This window comes from Scyliorhinus torazame, chromosome 27 (genome assembly GCF_047496885.1).
Source record: "Scyliorhinus torazame isolate Kashiwa2021f chromosome 27, sScyTor2.1, whole genome shotgun sequence".
NCBI classification, from domain to species: domain Eukaryota; kingdom Metazoa; phylum Chordata; class Chondrichthyes; order Carcharhiniformes; family Scyliorhinidae; genus Scyliorhinus; species Scyliorhinus torazame.
In genome coordinates, this window is record NC_092733.1 from 40,412,877 (window position 1) to 40,432,027 (window position 19,151).

At 44.1% G+C, this 19,151-nt stretch overlaps 1 protein-coding gene across 1 annotated transcript in view; it reads left to right on the plus strand.

The window, feature by feature from the left end:
• The window catches only part of LOC140403263 (EVI5-like protein), a 572,353-nt gene that overhangs the window by 303,723 nt on the left and 249,479 nt on the right, over positions 1–19,151 (plus strand). Inside the window, exon 10 of the mRNA XM_072491040.1 lies at positions 9,307–9,360. Within this exon, the coding sequence (XP_072347141.1) occupies positions 9,307–9,360 (54 nt within the window). The remainder of the gene's footprint in view (positions 1–9,306; positions 9,361–19,151) is intronic.

Here is a 19,151-nt window from a genome sequence, read left to right on the forward strand (position 1 = left end):
AACCCTATCAACCTGGGTGGCAACTTTGAGGATCTATGTACTGTATGGGCCAGGGTTTCGAGAACCCCAAAGTGTATCATGGAGTTCACCTGACCCACAACGTTTACTAGATTGTGGTATGGGGAGCACACGGCTCACTCTACAGGTGTGGGACAGCAGAAATGGAAAAGTATTTTTTAAAACAAAACAATGTGTATTTTATGAACTCAAGTTAACCTTTTTGATGATGAGAGGCATGGATAGAGTGGATAGCCAGAGACTTTTCCCCAGGGTGGAAATGGCTGTCATGAGGGGACATCATTTGAAGGTGATTGGAGGAAGGTATAGGGGAGATGTCAGAGGTTCTTTACACAGAGAGTGGTGGGTGTGAGGAATGCACTGCCAGCAGAGGTGGTGGAGTCAGAGTCATTCGGGACATTTAAGCGACTCTTGGACAGGCACATGGACAGCAGTGAATTGAAGGGGTGGAGGTTAGGTTGATCTTGGATTAGGATAAATGGTCAGCACAACATGGTGGGCCATCGGGCCTATACTGTGCTGGACTGTTCTATGTTCTCGGCCATTCGGCCCATCGAGTCTGCTCCGCCATTCTATCCTGGCTGATAAGTTTGTCATCTGTTACCCACAATGCTGCAAGGATCCAATCTTATTGAGGGTGTGTGTGTTGGCGCCGTTCACACCGATTCCAGAGCCCCTGCTCTGTTTTGCAGATCTGTTTAATGTAGACCCCAGAGTGGAAACCGCGTGGACTGTGTGTGCCGTTCACTCACTGCTGGCCACGAACAGCCAACCATGTGCACATTGAACTTATTGCTTCAGCATTTTACATAACAATTTGTGATCTTTGGGGCAGTGGGGATTGGGAGGGTGGGGAGGGCGGTGTTGGGCGAAGAGGTGGGGGGTGGGAGGACTTGCAGGTAGGGAAGTAAGCCCACCAACGCTGTCAGCCACTACTTGTGACCATTTCCAGAGGTGTGTGAGCGAAGGCAGGCCAGAATTAAAGGGGAATTCGCTACCTAGAATCACAGGATTGAAGCACAGATAAAGGCCTTCATCTCGTCTTAGAAACATACAACTCCTACACTGCAGAAGCAGGGTCTGCACCGACCCTCTGGTCGAGCAGCCTAAGACCCACACCCCGCCCTATCCCTGTAACCCTATAACCCCACCTAAAATACCCATCATTGGATACTAAGGGGCAATTTAGCATGTCCAATCTGCCTAACCGGCACATCTTTGGAATGTGGGAGGAAGCCGGAGCACCCGGAGGAAACCCATGCACACACGGGGAGAACGTGCAAATACAGTCACCCAAGGTTGGAATTCAACCCAGGTCCCTGGCACTGTGGTGCTATCCACTCTGCCACCTAGGGATTACAAGATGCTTCCACCACCCCCTCGCCCATTCCCATCTCTTTCACTCCGGCCCAGGTGGTATCCCACTCTTGATTGTGCCCCTTCAGTGTACTTCTCTCGGTCTTCCTTGGCTGGGCTTGTTGCCACCTTCTGCCAGGTGGAGCCTGTTCTCCTGCCACTTTCGTGGGACTTGCATCTCAGAGGCAAAGCATCAAGCATCAATTCTCTCTCCCTTAGTGTTTGACAGGCTTCTGTAGTAATAATTCATTGGTAATTGCTGTTGCCCAAGATCGTGCGTAGGCAGCACAGGCGCAATCAGAATACGTGAGCCGCTAAGCCAAAGAGGAGTTATTGGGAGGGGTGACCAATCGCTCAGTTAAAGAAAGGGTAGGGTGGGCTAATGGGCTTTCTCATTACTGCACGCGTACCGTGCAATGTCTCGGATAAATTCAGGAGTACAACCCTTTACATGGCAGGTTTTGTACAAGACCTGGGATTAAAAGGTTGTGGCCAGGTATAAAACTACTCAGGCTAATCATAGAATTTACAGTGCAGAAGGAGGCCATTCGGCCCATCGAGTCTGCACCAACTCTTGGAAAGAGCACCCTACCCAAGCCCACACCTCCACCCTATCCCCGTAACCCAGTAACCCCACCCAACACTAAGGGCAATTTTGGACAATAAGGGCAATTTATCATGGCCAATCCACCTAACCTGCACATCTTTGGACTGTGGGAGGAAACCGGAGCACCCGGAGGAAACCCAGGCACACACGGGGAGAACGTGCAGACTCCGCACAGACAGTGACCCAGCGGGGAATCGAACCTGGGACCCTGGAGCTGTGAAGCAATTGTGCTAACCACTGTGCTACCGTGCTGCCCTAATGGAATGTTTGACTTTATAATAGCTGGAAGGATGGAATATATATGGTGAGGATGCACCCTGTATTATATCTGAAATGCTCGATATAATTCAGGGTATAACATCTTCGCAAGGATATATTGGCCTGGGAAGGAATGCATCACTGATTCATCAGAATGTTACCAGTGCCCCAAGGGTTGGATTATGTAGAGAGGTAAACTAGGCTTGTATTCCCCAGAGTATTGAAGTTTGAGGCGCGATTGGATTGAGAGAGAATCTTCCACATGTTGGGAGTGTCGGGCAGCGGCGGGGAGGGGGACGCAAAGGAATTGTGGAATTCGCCATGAAATGCTGTACAAAGAACAATACAGCCCAGGAACAGGCCCTTCGGCCCTCCAAGCCCAGCCCAGTTACGATACCACCCTTGGCCAAATCCCTCAGCACTTCCTTGTGCCGTATCCCTCTATCCCCATCCTGTCCGTGTGTTTGTCAAAATGTATTTTGAATCCTGTTAATATATCTGTTTCCACAACCTCCCCTGGCAACGGGTTCCAGGCACTCACCACCCTCTGTGTAAAAAACCTGCCTCGCACATCTCCTCTAAACTTTGTCCCACGGACCTTAAACCTCTGCCCCCTGGTGACTGACCCTCCACCCTGGGAAAGAGTGCTGCCCATCCACTCTGTCCATGCCCCTCATAATCTTGTGGACCTCTCTCAGGTCACCCCTCAACCTCCGTCATTCTAATGAAAACAGTCCGAGTCTATTCAGCCTCTCCACAGAGCTAACACCCTCCAGACTTGGCAACATCCTGGTAAACCTTCTCTGCACCCTCTCCAAAGCTTCCACATCCTTCTGGTAGTGTGGCGACCAGAATTGTGCGCAATATTCCAAATGTGGCCGTACCAAGGTTCTGTACAACTGTAGCATGACTTGCCAGTTTTTATACTTTTTGCAAGCATTCATTTGATGACAGCTTAGTGAATAATTTTAAATCTGAGCTTGGTGGATCATTTTATTAACCAAGGGAGTCCAGGTGGGTAGATGAAGTCAGCTCAGTCTCCATCACTTATCTTAACCCCTCCACTTGCCCCTGATTTGTCACGTTTCCTGTTGAACATTTAAAACTGCATGAGCAATGTTGCTAACTTTTCCTTGGTTCAATTGCTCTGTTTTATTACCTTTGCTCTCGAGTCGCCAGGTATCTTTGTGATACCGCCACGAGGTTCAAGTCCGAGTAATGATCAATAACCTAATACACCGATTAGTAAGATTCAAATCAAAGCACATTTATTATACACAGTAATCGCTGCTCATGCACAAATTCTACGTCTAAGCTACTTCTACAACTAACAGGCCTATACTTAACTTCGGACTGGCCCACCAGGTCAGGGAAACAAATGGCCTTTCGTTCGGGTTCTGAGTCTGTGGGATTCAAAGTTGGTACGGATTGGTAGCTAGGAGCGCCTATCTCGTAGCGAGCGTTGAATTAAGACTTACTTCTGTCAGCGGTCACTGCACCGGTCACGGTCAATGTTGGTTCGTGTTGCTGGGTGACCCGGGCAGGACAAAGAGGTGAACAGAGCGATTTGAACTTGGGGCTTAACTCTTATAGTCCCCAGGGAAGCCTTTTGGGACGGACCCTGTACCTGGTCCCAAGTGATTGGACTTTGTCCCAATCGCTTGGTTCGATTTCTCCAATACTGGAGCGATTCCCTGATCGATGGGCGGTCTTGAGGTGCTCGTTCACCTCCTTTGTGTTGGCTCCTGCTGGCGCCGAGGAGTCTGGCTTTGCTTTGTGTGTCCAAAATGTTACTTATTGTTCCCAGGGATTGCTCATCAGTATGCAGATGGCTGCTACATTGTTGTGCTGATGGTCGCTGGTATCGATGTTGTCTGGCCTTTGCAGAGGTAAATACACAGCAAACCTGCAGCCGCTGGTTTCTGTCTATGTTGGCTGACTTTCCCATCAGCCTTTGCCATTCGCCATTTTAAATCGGGAGCTGGCCAATTTAGGTGGCTACAGCAAGTATGTCCACCAGTTAGACAGTGGGAAGATTGAAGCTATTGTTTTGATACCTTTTCATTCCTAGCCACTGACCTCAGTCCTGACAAACGTGAGGCTGAACCAGACCGTTTTCAACCTTCGTGTCCTTATTGGGGCCCACAACTACCTCCAACAATTGTCCAACTCCACCCAGCAACAGCTCACCTTCGGAAATCCTCATCCATCTTATCAGCTCAACTGTCCCAACGCTCGTTTGCCCGCTCTCTTACCATCAGCCTCCACAAACTCAGTCTCAAGCTTATCCAGAGCTCTGCTGCTGATATCCTCCCCAAATCTCTCCGCTAATTCGCCACTAAATCATTGCATATCCCTGATTTGAATCACTCGGTGGCCGTGTCTTCAACCGAGTTATTGAGGATAATCTTTAACTTCCTCAAAGTCTTTACGCAGAGGGTAGTGGGTGCCTGGAACTCGCTACCGGAGGAGGTGGTGGAAGCAGGGATGATAGTGACATTTAAGGGGCATCTTGACAAATACATGAATAGGATGGGAATAGAGGGATACGGACCCAGGAAGTGTAGAAGATTTTAGTTTAGACGGGCAACATGGTCAACACTGGCTTGGAGGGCCGAAGGGCCTGTTCCTGTGCTGTACTTTTCTTTGTTCTATAATCTCCAGTTTCTCTGCAGTGAACAACATCTACCCAGCATTCTTCGCCACTCTTCCCCGACTTGCTCCAATCTCTGGAATTTTTGTTTTCTCTTATTTGCCATGCTCCCTTAACTTGTATCATTGGCAAATGTCAATATCATCCCACTTATAGCCACCCGAATTCTATAGGTAAATGAAAAACTGGATGTTTCAGTACAGAATCCAGCAATGCGCAATTTTTAACTCAGCATTCCCAACTGTTCAGTATTTTTAACATAATCTTTATTATTGTCACAAGTAGGCTCACTTACTCAGTGAATAGGCCCAGTAATACTAAAAGGAATAAAACAGGAAGTAAAAACATTAATGGTAAGCAACGCGGCAGGTTGTTACATGAAGATATGGGTTCAAAAACAAGGAAAATTAGGAAAAAAGTTGAGAGGAAATATACTGATCGAGGTGTTAAGATTCAGAACAGAGGTATAAAAGCCAGCATAAGTGTACTTTACCTGAATGCTCGTAATATTCGGAATAAGGTAAATGAGTTGATGGCGCAAATCATCGTGAATGACTATGATTTAGTGGCCATTACTGAAACATGGTTAAAGGATGGTCACGACTGGGAGTTAAATATCTGAGGGTATCAAACTATTCAGAAGGACAGAGTGGATGGTAAGGGAGGTGGTGTAGCTCTGTTATTTAAGGATGACATCCGGGCAACAGTAAGGGATGACATTGGTGCTATGGAGGATAAGGTTGAATCCATTTGGGTGGAAATCAAGAATAGTAAGGTGAAAAAGTCACTGATAGGAGTAATCTATAGGCCACCAAATAGTAACATTATGGTGGGGCAGGCAATAAACAAAGAAATAACGGATGCATGTAGAAATGGTACAGCAGTTATCATGGGGGATTTTAATCTACATGTTGATTGGATTAACTAGGTCGGTCAAGGCAGCCTTGAGGAGTTTAATCCGCGATAGTTTCCTAGAACAGTATGTAATGTAACCTACAAGGAACAAGCGGTCCTAGATCTGGTCTTGTGTAATGAGACAGGATTGATTCATGATCTCATAGTTAGGCATCCTCTCGGAAGGAGCGATCACAATATGGGGGAATTTAAAATACAGATGGAGGGTGCTGAGGTAAAATCAAATACTAGTGTTTTGTGCTTAAACAAAGGAGATTACAATGGGATGAGAGAAGAACTAGCTGAGGTAGATTGGGAGCAAAGACTTAATGGTGAAACAGTTGAGGAACAGTGGAGAACCTTCCAAGCGATTTTTCACTGCTGAGCGAAGGTTTATACCAACAAAAAGGAAGGACGGTAGAAAGAGGGAAAATCGACCGTGGATATCTAAGGAAATAAGGGAGAGTATCAAATTGAAGGAAAAAGCATACAAAGTGGCAAAGATTAATGGGAGACTAGAGGACTGGGAAATCTTTAGGGGGCAACAGAAAGCTACTAAAAAAGCTATAAAGAAGAGTAAGATAGATTGAGAGTAAACTTGCTCAGAATATAAAAACAGATAGTAAAAGTTTCTACAAATATATCAAACAAAAAGAGTGGCTAAGGTAAATATTGGTCCTTTCGAGGATGAGAAGGGAGATTTAATAATGGGAGATGAGGAAATGGCTGAGGAACTGAACAGGTTTTTTGGGTCGGTCTTCACAGTGGAAGACACAAATAACATGCCAGTGACTGATAGAAATGAGGCTATGACAGGTGAGGACCTTGTTATCACCAAGGAGGTAGTGATGGGCAAGCTAATGGGGCTAAAGGTAGACAAGTCTCCTGGACCTGATGGAATGCATCCCAGAGTGCTAAAAGAGATGGCTAGGGAAATTGCAAATGCACTAGTGATAATTTACCAAAATTCACTCGACTCTGGGGTGGCCCCGGCGGAATGGAAATTAGCAAACGTGACACCACTGTTTAAAAAAGGAGGTAGGCAGAAAGCGGGTAATCATAGGCCAGTGAACTTCGGTAGTCGGGAAGATGCTGGAATCTATCATCAAGGAAGAAATAGCGAGGCATCTGGATGGAAATTGTCCCATTGGGCAGATGCAGCATGGGTTCATAAAGGGCAGGTCGTGCCTAACTAATTTAGTGGAATTTTTTGAGGACATTACCAGTGCGGTAGATAACGGGGAACCAATGGATGTGTTATATCTGGATTTCCAGAAAGCCTTTGACAAGGTGCCACACTAAACGTTGCTGCATAAGATAAAGATGCATGGCATCAAGGTTAAAGTAGTAGCATGGATAGAGGATTGGTTAATTAATAGAAAGCAAAGAGTGGGGATTAATGGGTGTTTCTCTGGTTGGCAATCAGTAGCTACGGGTGTCCCTCAGGGATCAGTGTTGGGCCCACAATTGTTCACGATTCACATAGATTATTTGGAGTTGGGGACCAAGGGCAATGTGTCCAAGTTTGCAGACGACACTAAGATAAGTGGTAAAGCAAAAAGTGCAGAGGATACCGGAAGTCTGCAGAGGCATTTGGATAGGTTAAGTGAATGGGCTAGGGTCTGGCAGATGGAATACAATGTTGACAAATGTGAGGTTATCCATTTTGGTAGGAATAACAGCTAAAGGGATTATTATTTAAATGATAAAATGTTAAAACATGCTGCTGTGCAGAGAGACCTGGGTGTGCTAGTGCATGAGTCGCAGAAAGTTGGTTTACAGGTGCAACAGGTGATTAAGAAGGCAAATGGAATGTTGTCCTTCATTGCTAGAGGGATGGAGTTTAAGACCAGGGAGGTTATGCTGAAATTGTATAAGGTGTTAGTGAGGCCACACCTGGAGTATTGTGTTCAGTTTTGGTCTCCTTACTTGAGAAAGGACGTACTGGCACTGGAGGGTGTGCAGAGGAGATTCACTAGGTTAATCCCAGAGCTGAAGGGGTTGCAATACGAGGTTGAGTATACTAGGACTGTTCTCGTTGGACTTTAGAAGGATGCGGGGGGGATCTTATAGAAACATATAAAGTTATGAAGGGAATAGATAGGATAAATGTGGGCAGGTTGTTTCCACTGGCGGGTGAAAGCAGAACTAGTGGCATAGCCTCAAAATAAGGGGAAGTAGATTTAGGACTGAGTTTAGGAGGAACATCTTCACCCAAAGGGTTGTGAATCTATGGAATTCCTTGCCCAGTGAAGCAGTAGAGGCTCCTTCATTAAATGTTTGTAAGATAAAGATAGATAATTTTTTGAAGAATAAAGGGATTAAGGGTTATGGTGTTCGGGCCGGAAAGTGGAGCTGAGTCCACAAAAGATCAGCCATGATCTCATTGAATGGCGGAGCAAGCTCGAGGGGCCAGATGGCCGACTCCTGCTCCTAGTTCTTATGTTCTTATGTTACATTAACACTGCAATGAAGTTACTGTGAAAATCCCCTAGTCGCCACACTCTGGCGCCTGTTCGGGTACACGGAGGGAGAATTCAGAATTCACCTAACAGCACGTCTTTCGGGACTTGTGGGAGGAAACCCATGGAGACATTGGGAGAATGTGCAGACTCCGCACAGACAGTGACCCAAGCCGGGAATCGAACCTGGGACCCTGGAGCTGTGAAGCAACAGTGCGAACCACTGTACCACCATGCTGCCCCGCTCCCCTGCATTAAACAAGAGGGCAATTAAATGCCCATAGATTCGACTGACGTTCGAATATTGCCCATCTGAAGTCAGATCCAGTGCTATTTCTATTGCAGCCTTGTCAGTAATATTTGGAATGGAGATTGAAACATTCTGTAAATTTATGTGGAACATCGTGTAGGACACGCTCGCTGCAGGAGGTTCACGGTCTAGGGCAGACCAGAGGGTGTGAGAAAGTTAATTTTCCCACGAGTGCCTCTGGCTGGCGGGGTGACATGCGATGTTGCTGCGCCAGGCCCCAGAGCTGTGCTGCTTGTTGTTATTCGCAAAGGGCATCTCCCTCCTCCCTCACCAGGAGACATCCTGCAGGGATCAGTAGGAAAGCACGGCCTCTGAGAAATTCTGTAACGACTCTGCCAACCCTTGGCTGTCTTTGCATGGTGACATGCGCTGCATGTTCCGCTGACTGACATGTTATCCGAGGTCCGCTAGAACGTCCTGTAAATACAAGCAGTCAAACAACAGCTTTTTAAAGACTTCCGTTTGCGATCTAGGCGGTAAGTATTCCTGAAACCTTTCTGAAGACAAATATAAATCGTTGTGCATCGGTACAATGGTACATTGTGACCGAGATTGGCGTTTGTACACACCAGACTTGTACCATTCAGAAATGCCATACCCAGTCTGCCATCTGATGTACGGTTTGACCTGCCTGTTGTGCGTTTAACTGGACGTCCACATTATACAGCTGTTGCTGCAGAGGTGTAGGCAGCAGTGGCGCCGTTCGGTTTTGACGCAGGATTAACCTGATTTCCTTGTTGTTCCACAGAGACTCCGAACAGAAAATCGTCTCCTCAAGCAGCGGATTGAAACCCTCGAGAAGGTAAGATACGTTCCCGGCACGGTTTGTGGGTCACTCTATTTAAGACAGTAAATTTGTAATAATTGACCTGCCCAATGCTCCTCGTGGCACCCAGGTGAGGTGATGGTGCAGTGGCTTTGTCACTGGATTAGAAATCCAGAGAGCCAGGGTAATGCTCTGGGGACCCGGCTTCGAATCCCACCACGGCAGAGGGTGGAATGTGAATTCAATAACAATCTGGAATGAAAAGTCTAATCATGGGGCAGCACGGTAGCACAGTGGGTAGCACTATTTGCCTCACAGCTCCAGGGTCCCAGGTTCGATTCCTGGCTTGGGTCACTGTCTGTGCGGAGTCTGCACATCCTCCCCGTGTCTGCGTGGGTTTCCTCCGGGTGCTCCGGTTTCCTCCCACAGTCCAAAGATGTGCAGGTTAGGTGGATTGGCCATGATAAATTGCCCCTTAGTGTCCAAAGGGGGGTTGGTTCCTGGGTTACAGGGTGAAGGCGTGGGCTCAAGTAGGGGGCTCTTTCCAAGGCCCAGTGTAAACTCGATGGGCCGAATGGCCTCTTTCTGCATTGTCAGGATTCTATGACCATGAAACCATTGTCAATTGGTGTAAAAGCCCACCCAGCTCGCTAATGTCCTTTCGGGAAGGAAGTCTGCCGTCCTCGCCTGGTCTGGCCGACATGTGGTTGGCGCTTATCTGCTCCCCTCTAAAATGGCCGAGCAAACCACTCCGCCCAAGGGCAATTAGGGATGGGCAACTGACCCAGCCAGTGACCCCCACATCCCTCCCACTCCCATCTGTAGTTGGAGAAACAAAGATTGGCAACTGTCAAACAATACTGTCTATTAATAATTATCTTTCTCTCTGCACCGACGCTGCCTACCCCACTGATATCCCCATCATTGTCTCTTTCTCATTTCAGATTTCCAGCAGTAAAAGCACTTAATTTTTGAAAATAGAACTTGCGGTGTTAATTTATGTTTTGAATAATTTGCTCTTTGAGACGCAGGAACAGACTGTTTGACCTTTGGAGCCTGTTCCACCATTCAATAAGTTCATGGCTGACCTGATTGTGGTCTGCATTTATTACAAAATCTGGTGCACGGGCGATAGTGAAGTGTGTAAACGAACAGAGAGACCTTGGCGTTCAAATCAATCATTGCCTGAAAGTGAGAGAGCGCTTGGCTTCCCTAAGTGGGGGCAGAGAGCACCAGAATCCAATCAACATTAAATTTAGTCATAAAATAATCAAAGTGCTGCAGACGCTGGGATCTGAAGCAGAGGATGCTGGCAATACTCAGCAGGTCTGGTAGCATCTGTAGCGACAGAAAACCGAGTTAACGTTTCGAGTCCTTGTGGCTCTTCATCACAATTGAGAGGGAGGAGTTGGATATTTAACAGCAGCTGGGAGAGATTGCAACAAGATGTAGCAACCTTGAGAACGGAGGTCCGATTCCCCGGTGTGGTGGCGGGGGTGAGGAATTTACACCGACGCAATACATGCATGGGATATTTAAATGAAAGGGCTTTAAGACGGAGGAAAACGGTCACAGATTAAAGTTGCAGAACTCCATGTTGAGTTCTGGGAGCTGTAACGAGCCCAATCGGAAGGTGAGAGGCTTCTTTCACATATTATTGGTTTGGACACCGTTAACGTGAGATGTGCAATTTTGGGTCCTACGTACAACCATAGAGAACATTCTGCACAGGTTCACCAGAATAATGCCAAGATGGGAAGTTACAGCGATGAGATTCTGTGGAACAGAAACGCCCAGGGAGAAGATTCAATGGAGGTTTTATAAGTTATTTAGAGAATTAAAATCACTGTTTGCTGCTTTAATGGATTATCCGTGAGGAAAGAGCGTTCATTTTAAATCCCGAGGATAATGGCGGGGAATTTTTTTTTTACACCGGCTGCTGTGTGAGAGATGACTTGGCAGAGGGAGTGGTTGAGTTGGAGATTCCTTTATCTTTGGAAGGTGTTGAAAGGCCTTCTGTGCTGTAAGGTTTAATGAATTGCCTTTGCCGTGTTTCATTCTGCCCTTTGCCCCTGCTCAGTATGGTCCTGGCTGACCTTTGACTTCAATTCTACTTTTCTGCCCACTCCCCATATTGCCCCAAGAGGCCAAAAATCCGTCCATCTCGGACAACCGTATGTGGTAGAGATTTCCAAAGGTGCACAACCCCCCCTGTGCTAAAAGCTCTTGTCACATAAATGATCCGCCTCCTACCCCAAATCTGTGCCCCTGTGTTCTTGGAATGCTCAGCTAGGGGAAGCAGTCTACCTTCTCTCCATCCCGTCAAACCCTTTCACCATTCTGAATGTTTCAATCAGATCACCTCGCATTCTTCCAAACTCCAGAAGATCTAGCCCCAGTTTACTCAGCCTCTCAGCCTGGGAGATACTTCCATCGCAAGTCCATCATTCTTTAAATATGGAGACCTAAACTACGCAACAATTATCCTGGCGCAGCCTCACGAAAGCCCCACACAATTGTGGCAAGATCGCTTTATCCTTGTTAGTCCAATCCCCTTGCAACAAAAACGAGCTAATTGCTTGCTGTACCTGCCTGCTGACTTTTTGAATTCCTTGTCTAAGTGTCTCTGAACATTTCGTGCCTTTTCTAAAATATTCTGCTTTCGTATTCTTACGAGCAGACTGTAGAGCCGCACACTTTCTCACGTAATTCATCTGCCACCTTGTTTCCCGCTCACTCAACCTCACCCAATATCAGAAAATGTAGATGCATTGCTCTGTCTATTTGTCTAAGTCACTAAGATAGATTGTAAATAGCTGATATCGTAAATCTGATCCTTGCAGCACTTCACAAGTCACAGTTTTCCAATTTGAAAATGCCTTATTGATCCCTACTCTTATCCACTAATCAATCCTCTATCCAAACTAATCTATCATCCCCAACTCTGTGAGCCCATATCTTTTGTGCAGCACCTTATTGAATGCCTTCGGGAAATCCAAGTATACTACCACTACTGGTTCACCTCTATCTACTTTACTAGTTCAATCCTCCATCCTTCCATAAAACCATGTTGATTTGTCCTAGTCAGAATTATACTTTTCGAAGTGCATCATTAAGACTTTGGTAGAAATAGATTCCAGCACTTTCCCAATGACGGATGTCAGGCTAGCAGGCCTTCAGTAGCCTGTTTTCTCTTTCCCTCCTTTATTGAAGAGTGGAGCTACATTTGCTAACTTGCAGTCTGCTGGCAGCATTCGTGAATCTAGGGAATTTTGGAAAATCCACAATATGTGCAGCTATCTATTATAATCCGAAAATGTAGGCACCAATCCTGGGGTTTTGTTAGATTATGATAATTTGGTTCCTTCTGTTTTTCCAGTACTTTTCCGCTGGTGATATTAATCACCTTTACTTCCTCATTATTAGCATCTAGATTACCCACTATTTCTGGTTTGTAACTTGTCTTCCACTGCAAAGATAGAGACAAAATATTGCTGAATGTCTGCCATTTTCTCATTCCCACAATGTCTCCTGTCTCTGTGCCAAAGGGACCAATGTTTGCTTTAGTTACTGCTCATAAAATGGTCAGATGCTATTCAAATAAATGTGTTGTTTTTGCACAAGTAAAATCAAACTGCCGTGTATTTTGTTAACCATGTCTGGGCAGAGAAGTGGAGGAACAGGAAAGATTAGGGAACAGGGTGTTCTTTGCAATTGTTACATTTCTCACCAATATCCAGCAAAACAAATACACCATGTGAAACCAGTGTTTCAGGTTGGAACACCTCGCGCAGAACACCAGCAGCATTTCGTAACATATAAACGAATATATAATCTTGGACCGAGATATTTTTAAAAGCATAATTCTTTTGGTGTAGAGAAGGTAACGAGTGTGAAAAACCATCTGCGGGAACAGTGAGAACTCAAACCTCCCTTTAATAAATACTTTTATTGTTGTAGAATGAAAGTAGAAGAAAGATAATAAAACATTACGATGTACGTTGGCACATTAACAGTAAGCACTTTCTCCCTTAAAGACTGGAAACCCAAAAGCATCTATTTCCTCCGTAATCCGGAACTCTACTGAGACCCCTCCATTTCCCAAACAGCAACCAGAAATCTATTGGTCAAATCTAGCCAGCGACTACCACGCCGTACGGCCTGAGTGACTAAGACTTGGGAAAGGTCTTCAGCTCAGGAAAGAAAACTATCTTTTGCACAAACAAGCTTTATTGCCTTCACTTCTTCTCTGGCTAATCCGGTTCCTGAGGTTGGTTGCGCCTCTCCCTTGCTGTTGCTCCATCAATACCTCTGTGACTCGCCTGCTTCCTGGCTCACAGCACCTCTGGCTACTAAATGTATCAATTGCAAAGAACACTATCCTCTCTACACTATGTTCCCTATTGAAATGAAAAATGAAATGAAATGAAAATCACTTATTGTCACAAGAAGGCTTCAAATGAAGTCACTGAAAAGCCCCTAGTCGCCACATTCCGGCGCCTGTTCGGGGAGGCTGGTGCGGGAATTGAACCGTGCTGCTGGCCTGCTTTCAAAGCCAGCGATTTAGCCCTGTGCTAAACAGCCCCTGGTTTCTTTCCTGTTCCTTCATTTCTCTTAGCTGCTGCCCAGACATGGTTTACAAAATACGTGGCAGTTTGATTTTATAATACCATCAGACCTTCGCGACATACCCCTCCTCCTTTGTAAGAGCGTAAAATCTGTTTCTTTTACTCCTGTCAGTTTACTCTCGTATTCTAGTGTTTCCCTTCTTACCAACTTTCTAATGGCCTGTTGCTAGTTTCTAAAACTTTTCGAATCCTTGGAATTACAACAATTTGCAACATTATAAGTCTCTTCCTTTAATCGAATGCTATCCTTAACCTCCTTAGTCAAATAAGGATGCATCTTCTCACTTGAGGTTTTGTTTTTCCCTGGAATGTATTTTTGTTGAACATTTTGAATTGGTTCTTCAAATGTTTTCCACTCTTTACCAGTCACACCTTTCAGCCAAACTACTCAATCAACCATTACCCGTTCTCCCCCCAAACCCCCCCACCCCTTATATTTTTAGTAATTGGCTTTGTTCGTTTAAGATTTATTTTGTATTTCCCAATGGATCTTTTCGGATGACATTACTAATTTAGCCGTGCCTCATTACACAATGCCAGATCTAAAATGATTTTATCCCTGTTGGTTGACTCATTAGGTGCATCACTAATTGAAAACAATACGAATTGAATTCCTTTATCCCAATCCTCTGGATAAACTTGACAATAAGCCCTCAGCATTGTCTTTACGTCTGATGCCACCGTTCAAATGTTCCCTGTGATTCTGGATGGTACGCAGTTGATTTAAATTGTTTTACTCCTAAGCTATCCATAACTTTTAGAATAACCTTGAGGTAAAATTTGATCCTTGATCCGATTGTATTTCTGTGTAGTCCATATCTAGTAAAGAATAAGGGGCTAGTTTAGCACAGGGCTAAAGAGCTGGCTTTTAAAGCAGACCAAGGCAGGCCAGCAGCATGGTTCAATTCCCGTACCAGCCTCCCTGAACAGGCGCCGGAATGTGGCAACTAGGGGCTTTTCACAGTCACTTCATTTGAAGCCTACTTGTGACAATAAGCGATTTTCATTTCATTTCATTTCATTTAAGTAACTCCTCCACAATCTTTTTAGCTGTAATATTATGTATTGGAATGGCCTCTGGAATTCTAGTAGACACATCCATTATAGTCAAAAGATATTGATTCCAACTTTTTTTGTTTTAGGAAGCAGTCCTACACAATCAATTAAGACCCTTGTAAAAAAGTTCCTCAAATGCTGGAATGGGTATTAAGGGTGCTGGTTTTATCACCGCTTGAGGTTTCCCTATCACTTGACATGTGTGACATGATCGACAAAATGTAACTACATCTTTATGTAGTCCAGGCCAATAAAAATGTTTTTGTATTTTAGCTTGAGTTTTCCTTACTCCCAATCCTGGTACCTCATGTGCAACTCGCAACACCTTTCTATACCCTACCGGCAATACGACTTGATGAACATCTGCCCACTTTTCATCCGCCTGCATAGTACAGGTCTCTATTTTCTCATCAAGACATTACTTTTACGGTAATAACACTCTGGTTCCTCTGCCGTATATGCTTTCTGATTCATCCGTTTTATTTCTACATCTTTCTGTTGTAACTCTGCCAACTTTCCTGAACTAAAAATATCCGCCTCATCCTCCACCTGCTCTTGTTCAACCATCTGATCAAAAATCGTTTCTGACAATTGCACTTCATAGAACATTACAGACTTCATCTTCACTCTTTGATTTCTCCTCTTGTAACTTTGCGACCTTGTTACTACACAATCTGGACAAATCCCAGGATATTCATCCTTCAACAATTCAGTTGTTTGATTTTACACTGACTTATCAACCACTGTAGGCATCACTCCCACCTGCGCTCCAGCTATATCATTACCCAAGATAAACTGTATTCCTGGACAAGATAGTTTCTCAATTACTCCTGCTACCACTTCACCACTCTTCACTGGACTTTCCAACCTTACCTGGTATAATGGAACACTACTCCTCTCACCCTGAATTCCACATATTCCCACCTTTTCTATATTCTTCCCAAACTACATAACTCCTCATCTATTACCATTAACGATTGACTAGCTCCCGTATCTCTTAAAATTGTGACTACTTTACCTACTCCTCCTGGTACACATGAGTAAACTTTACCCACACAAGTAAATTCTTTAAAGACATCTGGCACCTTCTTATCAATCACCTCTTGATCAGCTGTACATTCTTTTGCACCTCCTTCGCTTCACTTGGGCTTTCCTTTACCACTTTAACAAACCCCCTGTCTTATCCTGTTTTACCACATCAGCCTTCCCAGTGCTTTTCTTCAACCCCCAACACTGTGACATTACATCGCCTAGTTTATTACAGTAAAAACATCTGAAACTTTTCCACCCTCCTGGATTTCCGTTTTAATCTGAGGTACACTACCCTTATTGTCCCCCATCAGATCACCTTTACCTTTACCACTTGAGTATTTCTCTTTCCTCAGTTTCTATCCCTCACAGGCTGAAACTGATGTCGGAAACCAAGCTTTGATTTATGAACTAATTCATAATCATCTGCCATTTCTGCTGCTAATCTCGCAGTTTTAACCCTCTGTTCTTCCACATGAGTTCTCACTACACCAGGAATTGAATTTTAAAACTCCTCCAAAATTATAATTTCTCTAAGAGCTTGATATGTTTGGTCTATTTGGCCTTTATCCACCTATCAAGATTACTCTGTTTGATCCTTTCAAACTCCATGTATGTTTGACCAAGTTCTTTCCTTAAATTTCGAAACCTTTATCTGTAGGCTTCAGGCACTAGTTCATATGCACCTAAGATGGATTTTTTTCACCTCATACGTCCCAGATACCTCCTCCGGTAGTGATGCAAAAACTTCACTAGCCCTAGCTACCAGCTTTGTTTGAATCAGTAATACCCACATGTCCAGTGGCCATTTCATTTATTTAGCCATCTTCTCAAATGAAATGAAAAAAGCTTCTACATCCTTCTCGTTAAACCTTGGCAATGCTTGGACATATTTATATAAATCCCCACCAAACCTTCGACTATGACGCTCTTACTCTTTCCACTATCTTCATCACAACCCTCAGACTGTACGTTTCTGTTTACATTCACGAATTTTAACTGGCGTTCACGTTTCATGGCTGTTTCTAAATTTTCAAAATCTCTCTCTTTTTCTTTTGCTTCTCTTTCTTTTTCTTTTTCCCTGATCTGTACCTCCCGTTCTCTCGCATTTTGTTCTGCTAGGGCTTTTACCCTTTCCTCTCTCTCCTTTTCTTTTTCCCTCATTTCGAATTCAAGCTGCTTTAATTCTTTTTCATGCTCAAGCTTCCTTATCTGTAATTGAATTCTTGCCATTTCCAGTGATTCTGACTGTCTCGGAGACAATTTTAAATGCTCAGCTACCGCCACAATTACCCTTTCTTTCCATACTTTGTCAGGCAATGTTAACTGTAATGTTTTTGCCAAATCTAAAAACCTTTTTTTCTCTTGTAAGGTACTGCGCGTGACCTCCACCCCCTAAAACTTCTGAGCCTCTGAAAGAGCCATTGTCTACAACACACTCCCTATTTAAACTTGAATACAACACCTGAAAAGCCAACACAAATATGCTCACCCCTCACTGTCTTTAAGTTAATTAAGCCAACCCCAATCACAAAAGATAGACGTTTATGCCGGACGAGCCCCCAATTATGTTATGGGCCAGGGTTTAGAAACTCCAAAGTATATTATGAAGTTCACCTAACCTACAACCTTTGTGCTGAATTTGGCTAGGATGAGCAGAAGAGCTTTCCCTTCAGGTGTGATTCATCAGTCTTCCTAGACACTTTAATCAAAATAAGCTTTATTCTAAGAACTTATATATGCATATATATCACACAGCAAGACTTTTTATCAATTACAAACATAAAGCCCCCACACAGTGACAGTAATCTATGTATAACACTTAATGAATTCCCCTTTAACTGTTCCAATTCAAAAACAAAATCCCATGAACCAAAAAACCCTATTCAAGGGTGTGGCCCAGCACTCTGCATTCTCACTTGAATAAGACTGGTTTTCCCTGAGATTCTGACCCCGTCTCACAACAGGTGAGCACACTATATCTTTTAAGTTACCAAAGCAGGTAGCTATAATTAATGTTTTTTTTTCTGGAACAACTCTTCAAAATGAAAACATAGAGAGAAAGGCCAAAACACTTCTTTCTCCATCTGTAGTCCACAGCAGTGAAAACTGCAAGTGAAATCAAAAGAGCCTACACAGCCAGAGCCCAACTCCACTCACAGAATGACATCACTGAAGCCATGTGATGAGACAAACAACTTTCTTAAAGGGACACTCACATGACAATAGTCCATCTGCCAACAGATTTGTCACAGTTCCCCTTTGTTTAATCTGTATTGGCCCTGCTTAATCATATTACCATTTGCCAGGTGACCTGTTCCCACATCCCTGATAATAAATTCCTGCATTTTACCTACCTTTGTTTTGTGTTGAACTGACTGGCGCATAATTCTCCATTTCCCCTCTCCCTCCTTTCTTAAACAGTAGGGTTATGTTTGCTACCTTTCAATCCATTGGAGCTGTTCTAGAATCTAAGAAATTCTGGAAGATCAAATGTACCCACTATCTCTGCAACTTGGTCGCATTAACTTTTCCAGTACTATTTGATTATTTATACTGATTCCTTTTAAGAGTGTTATTTTCACTGTTTCTGGAATGTTTTCTTTGTCTTCTACCATGAAGACAGGTATAAAGTATTTGTTTTAATATCGCTGTCACTTCCTTATTCCTTATTCCTCATTAAGGACTTCCTTATTCCTCATTAATGACTTCCTTATTCCTCATTATAATTTCAGGTGCCTCTACCTCTAAAGGCCCCATGTTTAATTTCACTCACCTTTTCCTATTTACGTACCTATAGAAACAGTAATAATCTGTTTTTATGTCTTTCTACATTATTGTAGAAGGCTAACCTACTCGTTTTGTTTTCCTGATCAATTTTTGGTCCTCCTTTGCTGGATTCCGAAGTCCTCCCAATCCTCACGCTAACTATTGTTTTTGGGACCGTTATCAGCCTCTTCCTTTGATTTGATGCCATCTTTAACCTCTCTTGTCAGCCACAGTTGGACTATTTTTTCTGTGTATTTATTGTGACTAAAGGAATGTAAATTAGTTGCAAGTTATGTATTGATTGATCCTTTTACTGCCAGCCTTTAACTGCAGTTTCCCAATCTT